Below are 18,795 nucleotides of genomic sequence, written 5' to 3'. Positions count from 1 at the left end.
TGGCTAACTAAGTAATGTTCATTTTTGGCATTTTTTATTTACCAATTTGTTGTTTTTTTACCGCTCATCCCACTGATCTGGTCTTGTTATTTAGTATGTGTTGTTTGTGGCAATGTGAGGAATGAACACAACGTGTAATCAGGAATCTTTGTGCATCGCCCACCAGTCTTGATAGAGGCGTAGACATCCAGACGCAGGTCCTTTTGATTGTTTGTAAACCCCACATTTCCCCACATGTACTGCTGTTCACTCTTCTCAACCTTCACACCCCTCTTTGTGCATCCCATCTTCCCCTGGTGAGTTCTCAGGCCATGGTAAGTCGTCACTTTGGACCAGCCACAGTGACAAACCTGGAGGCTCAAGTCGGAACAGATGTAGTCTGTTGTATCTGTTGAGACATAATTGAGGGTTGGATTTCGACCACATCTATTCTTGCAAGATTTTAAACCATTTTGGCTAACTAAGTAATGTTCATTTTTGGCATTTTTTATTTACCAATTTGTTGTTTTTTTACCGCTCATCCCACTGATCTGGTCTTGTTATTTAGTATGTGTTGTTTGTGGCAATGTGAGGAATGAACACAACGTGTAATCAGGAATCTTTGTGCATCACCCACCAGTCTTGATAGAGGCGTAGACATCCAGACGCAGGTCCTTTTGATTGTTTGTAAACCCCACATTTCCCCACATGTACTGCTGTTCACTCTCAACCTTCACACCCCTCTTTGTGCATCCCATCTTCCCCTGGTGAGTTCTCAGGCCATGGTAAGTCGTCACTTTGGACCAGCCACAGTGACACACCTGGAGGCTCATGTCTGGCTTGTGTCTATATAAATCACATGACACAGAATGTGTTAATGTATTAATAATAATTATTCCGTATTACAATTTATAACAATTGGACCCTGGCAGAGCATAGTGCATTTATTTTTACTATAATGTACTATAAAGAGTTTTGTGATACTATTTACACAAAATGTACATAACAGTTTTGAACGTTTACTGGTAATGGAGTATTTTTACAGAGTGGTATTTCTACTTTAATTTACTTACTACTTCAATAAATTAAGGATCTGAATACTTCATCCACCACTGACAATACAAACATTTTAAGGTAACCGAGCAAGACTGGGAACACATATTTGTGATTCCAATTCCATTAATCGAATGTTTCATTATTAAAAGTGGCTTAATTTGCCATTTATTATTCTTTTATACATATGTAAATGAAAACAAATATGTACTGATTCCTGCTTTCTCTGTTTTATGTCATAGTAAATTTATTTTTGGACTGCTATTCAGACATCACAAGCACACCAACCATTCTAATTAAATGTCAGCATTTATAATTATAACTTATTTAAAATGTATCACTCTTCATAGATGTTTGCAGCTATATTCATTAGGTTGATGGAGTTGTGAAGGCTGCTAATTATAGCATGAGTTAGGCCACTTACTAAAAAAACGAATTTTAGTCCTGTCCAGGTCAGCTTAATCTGGTCGTGAGAATTAAACTGATTTAATATCGCCACAAACATCGTGGAGACCAAAAGTCTCTAAGATGACCGTTATTTTGACCTACTTGTCATGCCGGTAACAATCAAAATCAAGCTGGCTCAAAAACTTGCGCCCTGCACGAACTCAGCTAATTAATTAGCATTATAACGACCCAGAGATTAGAAAATGTATTAATATCTTCCCTACCTTGTCGTCTTCTTTTGTGCTCTGTTGCCTCCCTGCTTCTACAAATATTTCCTTTCTCTTTGTGCTTTAAGTTTCGTTTCTGAAGAAGAGAGGCGCCAACCGCCTCTTTTTTGTCAGACTAAAGGACATGATTTTACCACACTGTAAGAGTGTTGCATGTGCAATAAAGATCTGTTCAAATGGTGGATTTAAAAAAGAACCAGAACCAGATGCAAATTGAACATTTTCATTTCATCTTTTTATTTTGAGATTTAAAAATTAATAATTACAGCACATTTTGTAAATAATCAAACGATATTGTAGTCCACAAACACACTTGACATTTCAATCTAAGTTGATTTTCCCACCATCACCTTAAACTGCAACCCAGAGACTGTGTAAAATATACTAACATGCTTGAAGGCAACTGGTAGATCAATAGATTCTTTATCCATCATTGTGATTAAGTCATGTATTTATAAACTTCTAAGAGGGTATGTTTGGTCATGGATTATAGTGAACAGGTAATGGATAAACACATGAATGCATTTAACTTTGGCTGTGATGGTGGGTCATATGACAGCATGAGCTCAAGTCTTCAGGTTTGTTTATGAAAGTTCACCCTGGTTTTACAGCATGTTCCATTTTGAACAAGGCCATGGAAAATATAAATGGTCAGTTATATATGCATTAAATTTGTATAAAAGAAAACCAAATTTTTTTATTTAAAAACTCGTGTTTTGCTTGTTTCTTCGCATTTCACCCTCACCTGTAGTGTAGTGTAAAGTCATTGGCAGGACTGAGTAGCTATCACCCCACCAAAGCACTCATGCACTAATGTGCGTCCTTATGCATGTGCTTAATAAAGTATTTCTCTGTAACACTACTAGCAGTTACTCTACAATGTACCAAAAATACGTAATAATTAAGTATTATTAAGTATTATAATTCATTTTTAAAAAGTGGATTTAATTACACCACCACCTTTGGTTGAACAGCCCCCTTTTCCCCCTCTCCCAGACAACTCACACATTCTTAGGACATTTCTACGTCCTGCAAACAATGTGACACAGCAGAAATTATCAAAGGATCAGTGTTTCTCTCATCTTGTTTTGCATGTGGACTAAAATATGGGAAGAGCTTGTCATTGAACAAACACTCAGTAAACGAGTAGATGTGAGATTGAGCCGTCACATCATAGAAGGACACAAGACCTTCCTCGTAATCCACAAACACTCCCACCTTCGCAGGTTTCTCTTTCAGGGAGAGGCGAACAGGTGGTGCTGTCAGGGCCGCGTACTTTTCATCTTCATAATGTACAGTAACCCAGTAACCATTATCTGGGGTCAGCGAGAGTTTCCCCTTGCGGTTCGCATCGCCTCTTGCCACACCCAGATCCCACCCCGTCTTGTTGCTGACCTCCACCTCCCAGTATGACTTCCCAGAGGTCAGCCTGTTGAGCCCCAGGACGCTGGCAAACAGATCAAACCTCTCCGAAGCATCAGCTACTTCTTGGTCTTCTCCTCCATCTTTCACTTCCTTCCCATCAGCGGAAAGAACAAGACGTTGGTGCGCGGTGGATGGATCCAGCTTGACATCCACTGTTAATTACACGTTGAAAATAATTATAAGATCTTAACTATTTTTTTAAGATGACTGTCAGAAGAAACAGATTATATGACGCACCTGTAAACTTTGGAAGTCTCTGAAGTTCTGTGAAGTAAAGAAATAGTTTTAGATGAAATAAGCAGACAAACGTTTATAACATTTACCACCATGATCTGACACTCACCAGTGGAGGTAAGCTTCTCCAGTTCCTGTTGAATGTTTTCCAACATGGTAGTTGTGGTTTTTCTCATGGTACCAAAAGATAGTGATGTGTCAAGCTCTACCTCTGTCCATTCTTTGATGTTGTCCAGGTCTTGAAGAGATGGGTAACTCTGACACAGGGAAAAAGTCAAACAAAGAGGAAGTTAACACGTGAATAAGATCTAATTATACAACCCACAATGATTGAGGGATGTGAAACTGGCTGTACAGTTGTGTTGAAACTGTCAGCCAAACATTAACCTTCACCTGCAGAAAAAGGATGTGATCCTCAAGCGCAGATATATTGTCCAGCTCAGAAATGGTCTTCTCAAGTACGCTGATTTCGGCTTCCAACTCCTCTATGAGGCTTTTTGCCTCTTTCTCTACAACCTGCCTCCTGTCCTTCAGTGGCTGAAGAGCTCTCGCCTGGGCAACCTCAACAATAGCAATCACAGCTGCGAACACATTCTCAATATCCCACCACTCATTATCCACCTGGTCCTGAAAATAGGAGAAAAGCATGTGTTGTCCATTTGACATTTTACCTTTTTTCTGTCTCATACTTTGCACTCAGGGTTTGACTTTAACAAAACTGGGAGAAATGCTACTTATACCACAACACTGATGGTCGTTGATTAGTCCAAAATCTGTGAGAAGAAACATTTGCCTCAAGTGTCAAGTGTCTGTTTCTACAAACACACTAGTGAGAATTTGACTAAATCTGTATCAAGTATTTTCTGGAATAGGTTTGGTGTTTAAGAGCTAAACAAACTGTCCTGATGGGAATGCTGTAAATACGTGGGGTCAAGAATTACATTCAGCTACCACTGTCAGTTTTGTGGTTAGGGCTTTTCAATCCAGGACAATCCATGGTGAGTAATGTTTGTGTCCCTTGCAGCTTACCTTGCAACTCTGTAGAGATGTATTAATTTCATCCACCCGTGTTTTTCTCTTCCTTATTTTCTGTTGCAACTCTGTCTTTGTGTTTTCGAGCTTAGCCTGTAATAAACAAAAAGGCAAGTCAAAGATCCCAACCTCAAGCATTTTTCTTTTCATTTTACACGCTGGGATTTAACATGATGTATAAAACCACTTCATACGCAGAGATCTCATTTGTTTTTTTGGCTTGTTTGCAGTTCTATCAATGTATCCAACATACCACACTGGATTAAAGTAAATATGCATCAAGACTAGAATTTATAAACCTTTCTTAAGTTAATTCACCTTCTTCTTGTTCCATTCATCTTCAGTAGAAACAACCTCCTCCTGACCTTCTTCCATACAGCGTACACAAATGCATCTCTCCTTCTTCCTGCTGTACAGCTCTAAGGGGCGTCCATGCTGCAGACAGGCCCTCTCGTCCAAGTTCTCCACAGGTTCCACCAACTTGTGGCCCTTCAGTCTTTCAGTTGAAGAATGATTCTCCAGGTGGGCTGAACAATACGAGGCAAGACACACAAGGCAGGACTTTATAGCCTTCAGCTTGCTCTCTGTGCAAATGTCACAAGCCACTTCGCCAGGCGCCCCAGTGTACTCATCATCGTCTTTCTCCACGGTCTTTTTCATCTGTTCGACAATGTTTCTCAGGATGATGTTAACGTTTGGCATTCTGTTCTGATGCTGCTTGCATAGGGGGCACACTGTGTCGTTGTACATAAAGTTGCGGTTTAGACATTCCTTACAAAAGGAGTGGCCACACGCTGTAGTGACAGGATCCACAAATGGATCCATGCAGATTGAGCAAATTAGATGTTTTTCCAGTAAGCGTGGCTCGCTGGGTGATGCTTGAGCGGAGGCCATATCTGCTTAAAGAGAGCATTATGAGGTTACTCAATTAGAAATGTTATGCATCATATTAAAATGTTGGTCACGTCTGGCATTTCAAAGATGGTAACTGCAGATGTTTTTGCTTTGTACTCAAATATGTGTCTAAATGTACCATGAATAATTGATTACTGAAAGTGAAAAGAGCATGTAACTTGTTGGACAGCATCGACTGTTGCCATAAAGGGGCAATTACAGGATAATAGTAAAACATTATATAACATAACATTACATAACAATATAAGAGTAAATGTCAGTGAATTTACTCTATTTTCTAGTGTAAGCTACACAGTAATATCTAGTTCAAATTTGCTAACACTTTGAGCTATTGGTCATACCAGAGCAACAAAACCCTTGAGTGTGCTGAATTGAGTAAAGTTGTCATTATTGCTTAATTCAACTTTTCATTTAAGAGGAAGAGCGAGATTGTGTTATTTCCTCTTTCAAAAGTTAAGAAAGTATTGCTTTTCAGTTGTTGATCGATCAGTGTATTGGTGTTTGACATATCTGTGCTTTAATTATGCAGTAAGTACTTGCAATCTGACAATTAAACTCAACAGATTTAACATACGGGGTATCAACCTACTCTAATGGCCAATATGTACACTATGTACAGGTAATAAAAAGATTATTTTGTATCTCATAATTTATTTGGCTTTTTATTGGACGATTTCAAAAGTGAAGATGACAAAGGATAATTCATTCTGCACAACAAGGAAACATAGATACCGGTGCAGCTCTAAGGTATTATTGGTGACACACCCACTGGATAATTCAGCCATTCAGTGTGTGTTAAATCCCAATAGCAGAAAGCTACAAAAGCGTTGAGACTGAATGAACAAACACTTTCCCCACACCATTACCGAGGTAAAAGCCCCTGTCTAAACCACCACAGTGAACCCACTGGAGTTTAATTTAACATAAGTTTAAGTTCTTCACACTGTAAAGTAATCTCTATTAAAACAAGTAATTGGTATTAACCAGTAGTCAGCTGAGGTTAGAAGAGTTAAAGCAATGATCTGTTGATTTAAGAAGCATATCTAAAAGAATGTTATGTGATTAAAAAAAAAAACTTAGATGTGTATAATGTGTATGTGTATAGTATTACCTTTCAGCAATTGAGATGATCCTTATGTCAGGCTTCTTTCTCGTTCTCTCTTTACTCCCACCTAGTGTGTGCGTGTCCTTCACTTTAGACTTCCTCTCTCTGTTAAGTTTCATTTCTTTTTAAAAGCTCTCTCACTGACTTCCTCTCCACAGAAAGAGGCACGTCATCATGCAAATAAGCAACCAAATCAATCTTTTCTGTCTGCTGCAGGGTGTGCTGCTTGTTGAGCAAGTTCACACACATCAAATGTTGGACCCAAAGGTTTCTCTGGGAACTCTGAGGTTTTATGTTTACAACTATTGCACAATGTTAATGTTGCAATGATAAAGTGAAAGTGATTTCTGTCCATAAGTTTCATTTACAGTATTTAAGGCAAATACTAAAGTATTGATATCTGTTATTTTTACTCAAAAGTTCACTTTATTGTTTTGCATAAGTATCCTACAGTGTTTTGGGTTTGACATTTCCATTTGTCTTAAAGGGGGGGGACATAAACATTGAAGCATTGAAATACTTTACGTGAGCTCACATAATCTGTAAAATAAATTATATCATCCATCCAGGCATAAATTACATTCATACAATATATTCTCAGTGAGCTATTGGCCAAACCCTGGATCAAGTTGAGGTTTTTTTTTTTGTCCTGTTTGACAATTATTGTAGTTTTTAAGGTTTACTGTTTGCTTTAAATCTCTACAGATCACCAGTCATATTTTATTTGCGCATAATTGTGTTTTGAATAAAAAAAAAAGCTAAATAGTCACAGTAAAAAGTAATCTGTTAAAACATTTTGTCTATTGGGAAATACACTTATTCACTTATTCACATATTTTATATTTATATATTTTAACTATTTCCTATTGATTTTGTATATATGTACTTCAGTCTATCTATTTTAATGTACCTAATGTACTGGGGGGGGGAGCGCTATAGAAATAAAATATATTGTTAATATTATTATTATTAACACAACCCCCATAGCATGGTGAATTGTCATTTTTACACTTCTGTTTTTGTATGGATTAAACAAATGAAATATAACATGTTAGCTATGTGCTTTAGAGGTGCTATAAGATAGATGGTGTTACAGTTTCCAGTCTTTATGCTAAAAGATGGCTGTAGCCTTATATTTAATGTGGGAGTGGTATTGAACTCCCCCTCAAACTCTCCACCAGAAGGCGAAGAAGCGTATTTCCCATAACTATTCCTTTGAAGTAAACACACCACACAAAAACATTTTTTCTAGTGCTCTTGAAGATGAAACATCAACATCTTCATCCAATCATTAAGAAGCCGCAGTGTGCTGGTGATCTGTTGACTGTCGAACACTGCAGACCTGTAGGAAGTAAAGGCTGTCTTCAGTCTGCAAGAGCTGCTCCAGTTCAGTATTTCTCTTCTGCAGCTCAGAGATTTCTTCTTCCAGTTGTCTGATGAGCTCTTTATTTTGTGCCCAGGCCTCTTTTGGGTTTTCTCCACTGAGGTCTACAGACAGCTTGATTTTCTCAACTTTACTCAGTCTCTCTTGAATGGCTTGCTGAAGCTTCATCCTTGCCCGTCTTAGTTTAACCTGTGAAAAAAAACACAGACACAGTGTACTAGAAACCAATCTGCAATGTCACTGTTGCACCATTCTCTAAACATTAAAACTCTAAAGCATGTTGCAAGCTCGTTCCCACCCCCATCACAGAAAATGTCAATAAGTTCTTATATTCCTTTGACAGTTGATGTAAAACAGACCCATTTTTACACCATGGAGATTTTGAAACCTTCAACTCACATCCAGTGTGATTTCTTGAGTATTTTCAAAGAAGCTATGTGTAAATTGTGGTATTTTTGTATAAATATGTGATGAAATGAAAAAAAAAATGTCATGCCAGGGGTTTTTGCGCTTGTTTCTCACCACTGAGACCAAATAGTAGCTCATTGTCATAGAAAATATGTTTATTCTTCCCTCTCCACATTATTTTCTCTTTCATTCTACTGAAGTGGTCAGACACAATATGCCATTACGAGACAATAGCTGAAAACCTTAGCTTACCATGAAACCATGAATAAGTATGGAAGCAGATTCCACACCAATTTTGTGAAAAATAAAAAGATGTGTCCAGTATTTTGTATTGGTTTGATTTATTTCCTGTTGGTTAAACCTATGTTGGAGTGAATTAAAGAGATACAGTGTAACTTTTGCTGAACAGTTACGGGATCATGCTTTACTGTTTAGCTGTTTTTAAAGAACATAATTAAATTCTAAAGAATAATAATTCAAACATTTCACTTTATTGGCATGAATATCAATAGTATTGCCAAAGCTTACACATCAGCCATCATAAGCTACTAGTCATACCACCTTAATGTTTCAGCAGCAAAACCCCTTAGTATATTACAATGACAAGCAGTATGTTTTATTGCTTGGGAATTCAACTTATCATTTGTGAGAGGAACAGGGATATTTCTTCTCTCAAACTTTACTCCCACCCTGCAACTTTAAATAAGTTAAAAAGTCCAACATTTGGGCTGACAAAATCTGTAAGGAATTCACTAGTGTTGGTAGTGCAACACAAAAAAAAACAATTACTCTTTAATGATTCTCAGTGTGGTGCTCTTATTACCTTTTTCTTTGTGGCTTCCTTGTTAATAGAAATAATGTGATGGCCCCTGTGGTCTGTCTGGGCACACATGGCACAAATGCATGTTTGATCACTCCTACAGAACCTGTTTAACTGCTTTCCATGCAGTCTACACACAGAGTCGTCCAGGTTCTTCACCACATTGATCAAAAGATGGCGCCCAAGATCTTCATTCCGGTAATGCGGCTCCAGATGAGCAGCACAGTATGAGGCCAGGCACTCCAGGCAAGACTTGACAGCTCGATGCTTTGCTGCGCAGACATCACAGGCAACCTCTCCAGCTTTTAAAGGCACAGTTTCTTCCTCAGTTGGAGCACCAGCATGTGGTGTTTGGTCTGTTTTAAGATGTGGCCTGGTGGGGAAAATGGCCTTGCAGAGGGGGCACTGACAGGCCCTCTGGATCCTCCAGTATTCACCTATACAGCCCAGGCAGAAACAGTGTCCACAGGGAAGGAAAGCAGGGCTGGTGAACTCATCCAGGCAGATGCAGCACTTAGAAGGCTCTGACATTAGGTCAAAATTGCACACACATGCATGCAACCTGTGGTCGGATTTGGTGTGGTATCAGCATGCACAGATGATGTTCAGGTGTATTCCATTTGTTGTTAATTACAGTACTGTATCTGTACAGAAAACAAAGACTTGTATTAGCACACATATTTGTCTTTGGTGGCAGGAACCCAACCCAGATGGACAAGTGTGAGTACATTTTGTCTTAGTCTTTGTGGGGCTTGACACGCCATGCTGCTGTTACTGAATGCTGAATAATGCAGAGCCAAGCCACTTAAATTAGAATCTCAGCCTCAAAGGAAGGAGGCGATGTTAAAACTACAGCAAAACATTGAGAAAACTTTTTAATATGTACTGTATTAGACTATGACTATTTTAAAGAAGATTTATATAGTCTGGGATAGCTATTGAAAAAACAAATTACAAAGCAATTCAGTTAAACTCAGAAGTCAGTAGGGCATTCACACGTATAGGTAATAATAATAATAATAATTGTATAGAGTACTTTTCAAAATTCATGTTACAAGCTGCTTCACAAAGGCTGCAACATAAAACACATGTCTCGAAATCAATAAAAACAGACCACATTACATGACAACAAGAAAAAACATTTGGAAGTAAAAGACAACTCAGATAACTAAAATCAGGAAATTCTCTCTAAAAGTATGTTTTAATATGGGACTTAAAGGAGATCAGATCATACTGCATGTGGCAATGAGCGAGCTTCGTAAATGGTATGATTAAGAGCAAAGTTGATTGTGATTGTTATAAGGAGCTGTTACTTTTAGTTATAAGTGTTTTTCTTCTTCTTTGTGTGTGTGTGTGTGTGTGTGTGTGTGTGTGTGTGTCACATTGTGAATCTAAGTCACATCAGCAGCACAGACTTTCCCACATTCAGGATCAGCTCTCACACCAGAAACTACTGGAGAGAAATGGAAGAACCACAAACAAGTGCCGAATCTGAAGAAGATATATCGAAGACAATCCCAGAGAAGGAAAACACCCCTGAGGTCACCATGGACCAACCTCAAACACCTACGGAGTCTGCTGATCCTCCTGCCTCTGGCAGTGAGTCTACGACTGAGGCAGAAAGTGAGAACCAGCTCCGGTTGTTTGTTACCCTGCTGACAGCGAGAGTGTTGATCAAGTGTCACGCACTGCAGAACCGCAGCCAGGAGGAATGGGTCGCCCACACAACGAGACTGGTAAACCAGACAGTGGAGGGACTAGCTGGACGACCACCAAGAAGTTCTGCGGTAAGCGCCCGCTGGAGTCTGTTAGATTATTACAGGATCCAGTTGTGGATGCAGCCATTGTCCAGTCTTTGCAGGCCCACATCAAAGACTTATCTGCTCGGCTCACAGAGGAGGCTGCCTCTTCCAGTCCCTGGAGGGATGTGCTCCAGGTCGGGGTTTTTGTTGCAGGTTTACTGGCCGCCTTCTTTTTAATTGCACCCATTCACTGGCAAGGACAATGCCACAACAGTGTGTGATTTAGAGGTACATGCGAATATGGAATGCATGGATTATGGAGGATGGATTAATGCATGTAGAGGGGAAGGGTGATGGTGGAAGAAGGATGTCGTCTGATAGGCTGGTCTGAGAGGGTGTACAGGAGACTGGGCATGGAGACTCAGTGTGGGGGTCCCGTCTCGGAAGTGTTTTCGCCCGAGCTTATTTCAAGCCCCCCAGACGTTACCTAGATGAGACATGAGAGAGCTGTGCCCTGATTGAACAGGAAGAAATGAGGGGATGAAGGGAGCAGGGATGAGGGATGAAGGGATGGGGGGGTAAAAGGATGAGGGGAGCGGGGAAGAGAGGATGGAGGGAACAGAAGATGAGCGGATGTGTGTAGAGATGAATAGATGAAGGGAAAGGGAGGGTGGGTTGAGCGATCTGAAACAGATTGCTGTTGAAGGTGGATCGTTGTCTGTCTTGCATCGAGCGATCTGAAACCGTGTGCTGTTGAGCGTGGATTGTTGCCTGTCTTGCGTCGAGCAATTAGAATAAAGTGGGGCACGCTGAGAGGTATATGTAGCCTGACAGTTGATTGGAGGTGTGGTTGAGGCGTGGCCCCGCTCCCGAACCTAAGTTAACAAGTTAACTTAATTTCATAAAGCAGCACACCAGCAGCTGCAGGTGGAGGTTTGCAGCAATTTCTCCTGTCAGACATGTATTGGACTGCACAGTGGCTCAGTGGTTAACACCGTGGCCCAACAGAATCAAGGTCAGGGTCGCAGGGGTCCGACTCTTGTTTCTGTGTGGAGTTTCTCATTGCCTTGGTGTGGGTTTACTACGTGTACTCCTGTTTCCTCCCACACTCAATTTGGACAATAAACATGTCTAACTGTATTTCTGATGTCGGAGAAACTTCTTTTTACATTAAAGACAATGTGGATTGGCTGACACACACACACACACACACACACACAGGAGGGAGGGAGGGTAGATTATATGGCTTATTGAGAACCAACACTGTCATTATTTGTATTCACTTTTAACATGACCGTAGGCATATGTCCACTCACGTTGTTTAACTGTATATGCTTTTTACCACAATGTAGTATGTTTTTAACTTCTGTACATATTATTTTTTATTATTTTAGGGTTTATAACAACGTCAGGCAAAGGGACTGCAGATGAAAACTAGGCTTTCAGCTAACTCGTGTGTATTTTTTATGTATTGGATTTAGACAATGTACATTGTCCCTTTTCAAATAAAAAACATTACATTTAAATAATTAAAATTATACAGAAGTCAATAAACAAAAAATGCAATATTCTTAAGTATTGAAGTATCGTTTGTCCATTGCTGGTAGGAAGATAATCTTTCATTGGAGACTCTCTGTTAGTACTGAACATTATTTTCCTGCTTCAGCAAGTAGAAGCCATATAAGACTGACATATGAAATGAATAACCTTCCTGCTATGAGTGTTACTCATAGACTGGCATCTGTTCAGAAGAGTGGTGAGGAAACTACGTCAGAGCCATGTGTTATTTCCAAAATATTACACAGCCGCTGGCCCATCAGATTGAAGTATTTTCTGTTATCCTGGTAAAAGTTCCATTTAAGATGTTACATTGATTGCTACATTTGTCAGAATTACATACAGTAAAAACACATTTATGTTAGATTTATGTTTTGACATGTCAGTCTAAATATCCTGACTGGCTAAAAGTGAAACTGTCTCACTCATCTACTTTAATGACAAGCACACAGCGTGTCCATTTGACATAAATCTACTTCTAAACCTTACTAATAAACACAAGAAAATTAAAATTGAAATATAAAACTCACATACCATTCTTGTGCTACTGCCAGCTTGTCTTTCCTGCGGCTCTAACAGTGTTGTGTTCCTCCTTCTTCTGTTAAGGTAAAGACACACCTATCACTGCCCAGAAAGCAGTAGGTGGCTCTTTGGACTCTTTGTCATTTCCTGGATGCTCATAAACCCACAAACATTTGATAAAGCAGGTGGTGAATAACAACTGAACTGCAGCGCCAAAAAAGGGCCACAAACATTAATCTTTATTTTAATAATGCAAACACACATAATAATACCTTATTCCATCTTTATTCTAAAGAAGAAAATATGTTCATAGAAGGATAATAAAGAAAGAAAAGAAAAACAACTTCATGACTGCATTGCAAAATAATTTCTAAAACATTACAGTTGATTGTACTTTCACCTAATAAGTAATCATTTGTATTCATTGTAATGAAAGTGTAAGCTGCGAGGATGCCAATTATTGATAATAATTCAGTAACCATAACTGTAACTATGTGCGACAGGTCTGTGCCTTGGCATTCTCCACACATTGAAGCGTGTGAATGGGGCAGTAGTAAGTACTCGACAAGAGTTAGCCTTTCCAAAACCAGTTGTGTTTTTCTGTTTTCAATAGCTAAGCTTCCACTGTCAACCAGCTTACAAGCTTGCTACCTACACTAGTATACATTAGTATTAGTGTTACTTCCAGGCTGAGGAGTACATCATTAACTAATTACATTAGTTTGCAGGGTCACAGGTGGCATTTCAATTAAATAAAAAATGCAAACCGTCATGTAATATTAGAGGTGGAAATCACAAATCGCTTTGCTCATTTGAATTACTTTGTTCAGTTCAATTCAAAGATTCAAAGCCACTGACTACGTAGTTCATTAACTTTTTTCCCTTAGCTAAGCAGTAGGATCACCATTCAAACGCACTTCCGTACATACAACAGTAAGTGAAGTGAACACATTGCTGTTCATACCTCCACAACATTCTGACTGTCAATATTATACAAAAAGAAAGTAAAAAGAATGAAATCAACCTAAACTTAACTGACTATAACTAGCTTTATCAATTAATTTTCAAGCAGCAATCAAAATGCATCTAAATCCAACTCATTTAAATCACACATTTAAATTTAAAACTTAAAAATCTATATCTGAAAAAACATTTTATGTAAGCAGTTGTATAGTGGAACTTTAATATCATGAATAGAGAGACACTGGAAAAACGCACTCTGTATACTTAAATGAATTTTAAAAAATTGTCAAATCTAGCCAGACAATCACTAAGTTGACAAAATAGCATGCAACAATGGAAAAACTGACAGGCCTAGTAACAGTAATTAAAGCTGGGGTAGGTAACATTGGAGAACTAGCAAGAGATGGCTACATTTTGAGAGTATCCAACTGAAAAAATCCAACACCGCCTCCCTCCAAAGCCACTCCCCCAGAAAATATTTATTGCACAGTGAGTGCACAAAGGTAGACAGGCTGGATTTTGCAGGGTTTAATCTTAGAGGACCTTCTTGGATGTTTGACCTTGCAACAAATTTATACTGTTGAGTTATTTTTAGCTTGTTGGAGGGAGGACCAGAGAGAAAAAACAGATACCTGATGTTCCATAGAGGTAATTATCAAAGGCTCCGATTTCTTGTATCTGCCGTACAGATAGAAGTACGGGAACAGTTTCTCTTTGAAAGACTCTCGTGTGAAAGAGTGAATGTGCAACTTCCTATCCACATCATAGAAAGAGACTCTGCCTTCCATATAGTCCACGTACACTCCTACTTTTCTCGGCCTGGGACAAAGGTGAAGGGCCGTGTCGCGTGTGCAATGAACTTGATAATCTAAACCCCTCTTTCCTATGGCGAAGAAGCCATTTTCTCTTTTCAGAGGGATCTTCCCTGTTCTGGGTACTGTTTCCTTGGCAACACCGACATCCCAGTCAGTTCTCAGGCCTACTTGAACTTCCCAGTAGTGACGCCCAGAGATAAAGCCCGTCGTCCCCAAGATCATGGGACAGTCAAACCTCTCCAAGTCATCAGACGATGAGGGGCTTGCAGTTCTGCAGTACTTCAACCGTTTCCCAAATTCGGACACGACAAGGCAGCAGCCAGCAGTAGCTGCGTCAAAGGTGACTGACGCTGAGGAAAAAAAGTTTAGTTAAAGCTCTCATCTTTGGTAATATTGTGTGAATTTAATCAACAAGAAATGTAAACGTATTTATGATCTCACCTTTGTATTGTCTCATCCTAGTCAGTTCTGTCAAACACAACAGCACAGATATGGGAAACTCATAAAAATACAGACTTCTTCACTGATGAACCAAATGCAACAAATATTTACCCGTTTCTGTCAGAGTTTTCAGTTCGGATTGAAAAGTGTCCACAAGATGAGTCATGGCTCTCCTCACCGTCTGCAAACACAGGTCTGAGTAAACCCTGATCTTAGACCAGTTCTTGGTGGCTGATACATTACCCAGGGCCTGCAACGTCTGAAATGATTCACAAACACACGATCATGAGTGGTACTGGGCTATATTTAATCTTTTTTTTTTTAAGTCAACCATCTGCAGCCAAGCAGACATTTCCCCTGTAGTCATGTGTCTAAAACACTGTCTCACTCAAATGAATAATTCAACATTTTGTGAAGAAAGCTTTCTTCATAAGAGTTAAGTCACTGCACCCAGCCAAGAAATAGTCCAGCACATAACCAAAGTGTTGTTTTTTTCAGTTTGGTTTCTGGACAGACAAGATATAACGTGAGCTTTAGATGTACTGGTAGGCCGATTCTGTTACCATTGGACAGAGCCTGGCTGGCTGTTATCCCTTTGTTTGTCAGTCTTAAATATAAATAAATATAATAAAGCAAATAAGCGTATTTCCCAAAAATATCATTCTGCATCAAATCAGGTTTTTGTTTGAATATTAGATGGACATTTTCAACCCCTAAAATAAAGTGTTAGGTGGGAAGCCATTTTTAGGGTTTAAAGAGAAACATTATTCCCCTCCAAAATCAACAGGCTACTACTTCCAGAAGGAAGAAAACAATTTTAATAGTGTAAAACTGGATTCAGACATTCAGTGCTACTTATATGAGCCAGAATTACACTTTCTGGCTCATATAAGTAGTGCCGAAGGTTTGATTAGTTTTTGTCAACAAAACTACTTGGAAAATTAACTGCATTTTTCTTATTTTATATATCTTCTGCCCTCATATTCCTCAAATTGATTGGGCCCCCCATCACTTACTACTTCAAATTTAAAAATGCAGCGTGATTCGCTTTGATCTATCCTTGTATCTCACTTCCTTACATCTCATCTTTGAGGTGAGTGAGGTTAGGAGCAGGGAAAAGATACTACAGGAGGGAGGGAAATAAAGGGGACATATAATTTGAGTGTTGCCTGACCAGCAGAAGGTGAAGGTAATCGTCACTTTGTGAAAGCTCCTCCAGCTCAGAGTACTTGCTCTGCAGTTGTGTGATCTCCTCCTGCAGCTCTTCAATCATCGCTTCGTCTTTGTCTTGTGATTTTCGGAGCTTCTCCTCGATGTTTGATTTCAGTTTAGTGTGAGTCACTTGTACATGATTCATCAGAGTATTGAAGAGCTTATCACTCTCATCAATCTCTTTTTTTGTTTTTTCCTAACAAAAATAAATAAAAGCATGGTATATTAGCACAGGATTATATTAAAGTGTAAAACAATGCAGGTGCAATTTTTTCCCCCAGTACTCACTTGACTTATTTCAGAAGACTCTGTAAATTCCTTTATCTTTTCCATTCTCTCCTCAATCATAATTTTGATCTCTGCTTTCTTGGAATCAATATTTTCCTAAGATGTGGAATTTGGAGACAGAAAGGTCATTTACAAATCAATTTACTCTCGGAGGCATTTAACAAAATAAAACTATTCTTACTTTCTGTTGAGCCCCTTCTTCTTCAACAGGCACCGTCTCGTGGCACATGTGGTCTGTCTCGCTGCACAGCAGACAGATGCACACCTGCTCATCCCTGCAGAAAAGCTCCAGGATCCTCTCGTGCTTCTCACACATCCTCTCCTCCAGGTTCTCCACCGGGTCCATTAGCTTGTGTCTCATCAGGGAGGGAACTCTTTGGTGAGGCTCCAGGTGGGCTTCACAGTACGACGTCAGACACACTAGGCAGGACTTCAGGGCCTTGCACTTTGCATCTGTGCACACATCGCACGTTACCTGCCACGGTGCATCAGCACTTTCAGGTTTATCAACTTTCCTCTTCTTTATTTGGACTGAAATCTCCTCAATGACCACGTTTGTGGAGATCTCTGGCCTCACGTGGAATCTTTTATTACACATCGGGCAGTGGCATAAATCACTCCTGTCCCAGTGCCCACTGAGGCAGGTCTTGCAGAAGTTGTGACCACAGGGTGTCGTAACCGGGTCATTGAAGATGTTCAGACAGATCGAACACTGGAAATGATCCTCCGGCAATGAAGCAAGGATACTGAATGATGACATTATGGAATCTCTGTGGGAGAAAATGTGTCATGATTTAGTCTTGTCTGCCTGATTTGTGTCACATAGTGTATGCCCTGAGTTGCTGTGCGTTAACTAAATATTGAAAACTGTACCCTGCTCTCTGGTGTCTTGCATTTGGGTCCTAAACCAGCCTGTCACTCAGCCATTCCTGACAAAATACGATTTGTATGCTTTATATATATCTTCTTTCAGGCTTTTTACTTCATGGTTAACAGGATGAGCACCATGTTTTTGCCTCATACTGAATATGGATACAAAAATTAGGAAAAGAGCCAAACATTCTCCAAGCCTTTGAAATCAAGTCCATTTTCAAGATGTTTACAATGTGAATCCTGACCCGCCCGATGAGTCATTTTCATGTGAATCATCTTGCACATCTCAGCCTGGCTTAACATTCTTACAGATCTGTATTTTTAATTTAATTCAATTTAGAATTAGTTGGAAGTACGGACCGCTCACCTGACTCTTTGAAGCTCTTCTGTAAACTCCAGACACCTAAATCGTGTATCACGTGCAAGACCACACACAGTAATTATGTTACAGCAAACAATCCTGTACACATCAGCTCTTACATGGAAACGCAGACAGAGAGTCCTGAGAAGCTAGTGCGCTAGTGTCAGTGGGTGTGGTCAAATGACATCATTTTACTGAAATGAAACTTACAGTATTTTCCAAAAGTCCATGAAGCCAGAAATAGTGACATTTGGGAATAATTGAGGGAACATTTATTGTTAGAATTCATAAACACACCTCTCTTCACCATACAACCTTCGCTGCATCAATCACACTTAATCAAAAATCAACGTGCAAACAGAGATCTAAAAACTACACTTTCTTTAGATTCTTTAAAATGTCATGCATTTAAAGGCATAGTTCAATTTAGGAAATATATTATGCTTGTTTAATCAATTTTCTTATCTAACCCTTGGCAAGCAACTGTTTAAGCGTATATCTCAATAGGGAATGTGAAGGTGACATCACTCTGTGTGTCATTATGGGTCCACCGCCATATTTACAGGATCGCACCCGCTCTACCCCACTGTATTTGAATTTGTGTGTTGGAGGCTGTGTTTGGATTTTACGTTTTGATAAACGTCGATGGTTGGTCAGTTCAACTCAATCAAGAACTGCCATAGCAACGGCCACTGAAAAGGTAAACAGAGATCGTGGCTGTAAACATGGCACCCACGTCCCACAATGTAACACTGCGTGACGTATCTTCACATTCCCAAAAGAATGTACAATGGTTTATTTATCAAAATGTGAAACTATTCCTATAATTAGGGAGCTTTAGGGGTGCTGGTAAAAAGGTATATATACATATATATCTTTTTGCTTCTGGGCAGAGCCAGGCTAGCTCTGTTCCCCCTGCTCACAGTCTTTATGTTCAGCCAAGCTAACCGCCAACTAGCTCTAGCTTTTATATTTAGTATACAGGGTGGTTT

The 18,795-nt window shown here is 39.4% G+C and overlaps 4 protein-coding genes across 7 annotated transcripts in view; all 4 read right to left on the bottom strand.

Annotated features, from left to right (window-relative positions):
* Positions 1–1,766, bottom strand: part of LOC123980397 — a 5,592-nt gene extending 3,826 nt beyond the window's left edge. For all 3 annotated transcript variants that reach the window (XM_046064750.1, XM_046064752.1, XM_046064751.1), the window contains exons 1-3: positions 1,704–1,766; positions 617–825; positions 164–388 (exon numbers count right to left, since the gene is read on the bottom strand). In XM_046064750.1, coding sequence (XP_045920706.1) covers positions 164–388; positions 617–812 — 421 coding nt within the window. In that variant the 5' untranslated portion in view covers positions 813–825; positions 1,704–1,766. The remainder of the gene's footprint in view (positions 1–163; positions 389–616; positions 826–1,703) is intronic.
* A 153-nt stretch (positions 1,767–1,919) lies between these two features.
* Positions 1,920–6,496, bottom strand: LOC123980395 (E3 ubiquitin-protein ligase TRIM21-like). 2 transcript variants are annotated; one of them, XM_046064746.1, is made up of 7 exons: positions 6,424–6,496; positions 4,716–5,293; positions 4,395–4,490; positions 3,759–3,992; positions 3,475–3,622; positions 3,369–3,395; positions 1,920–3,283 (listed from the first exon to the last, which is right to left on the bottom strand). In XM_046064746.1, exons 2-7 carry the CDS (start codon positions 5,289–5,291, stop codon positions 2,718–2,720), a joined length of 1,647 nt encoding a protein of 548 aa, XP_045920702.1. In that variant the 5' UTR covers positions 5,292–5,293; positions 6,424–6,496; the 3' UTR covers positions 1,920–2,717. The 2 variants fall into 2 exon arrangements, with proteins under 2 accessions (XP_045920702.1, XP_045920703.1); XM_046064747.1 differs by having other exon boundaries at positions 4,716–5,296; positions 6,424–6,449.
* Positions 6,497–7,708: 1,212 nt separating this feature from the next.
* Positions 7,709–9,560, bottom strand: LOC123979863 (E3 ubiquitin-protein ligase TRIM47-like). Its single transcript, XM_046063971.1, has 2 exons — positions 9,033–9,560; positions 7,709–7,990 (listed from the first exon to the last, which is right to left on the bottom strand). Exons 1-2 carry the CDS (start codon positions 9,558–9,560, stop codon positions 7,709–7,711), a joined length of 810 nt encoding a protein of 269 aa, XP_045919927.1.
* A 3,625-nt stretch (positions 9,561–13,185) lies between these two features.
* LOC123979862 overlaps positions 13,186–18,795 on the bottom strand; it is a 10,728-nt gene continuing 5,118 nt past the window's right edge. Inside the window, exons 8-14 of the mRNA XM_046063970.1 lie at positions 17,810–17,917; positions 16,751–17,339; positions 16,570–16,665; positions 16,244–16,477; positions 15,181–15,328; positions 15,070–15,096; positions 13,186–14,978 (exon numbers count right to left, since the gene is read on the bottom strand). Coding sequence (XP_045919926.1) covers positions 14,386–14,978; positions 15,070–15,096; positions 15,181–15,328; positions 16,244–16,477; positions 16,570–16,665; positions 16,751–17,339; positions 17,810–17,917 — 1,795 coding nt within the window. The 3' untranslated portion in view covers positions 13,186–14,385. The remainder of the gene's footprint in view (positions 14,979–15,069; positions 15,097–15,180; positions 15,329–16,243; positions 16,478–16,569; positions 16,666–16,750; positions 17,340–17,809; positions 17,918–18,795) is intronic.

This window comes from Micropterus dolomieu, linkage group LG12 (genome assembly GCF_021292245.1).
Source record: "Micropterus dolomieu isolate WLL.071019.BEF.003 ecotype Adirondacks linkage group LG12, ASM2129224v1, whole genome shotgun sequence".
Lineage (NCBI taxonomy): Eukaryota > Metazoa > Chordata > Actinopteri > Centrarchiformes > Centrarchidae > Micropterus > Micropterus dolomieu.
This window is presented reverse-complemented; position numbering and strand designations above follow the sequence as displayed.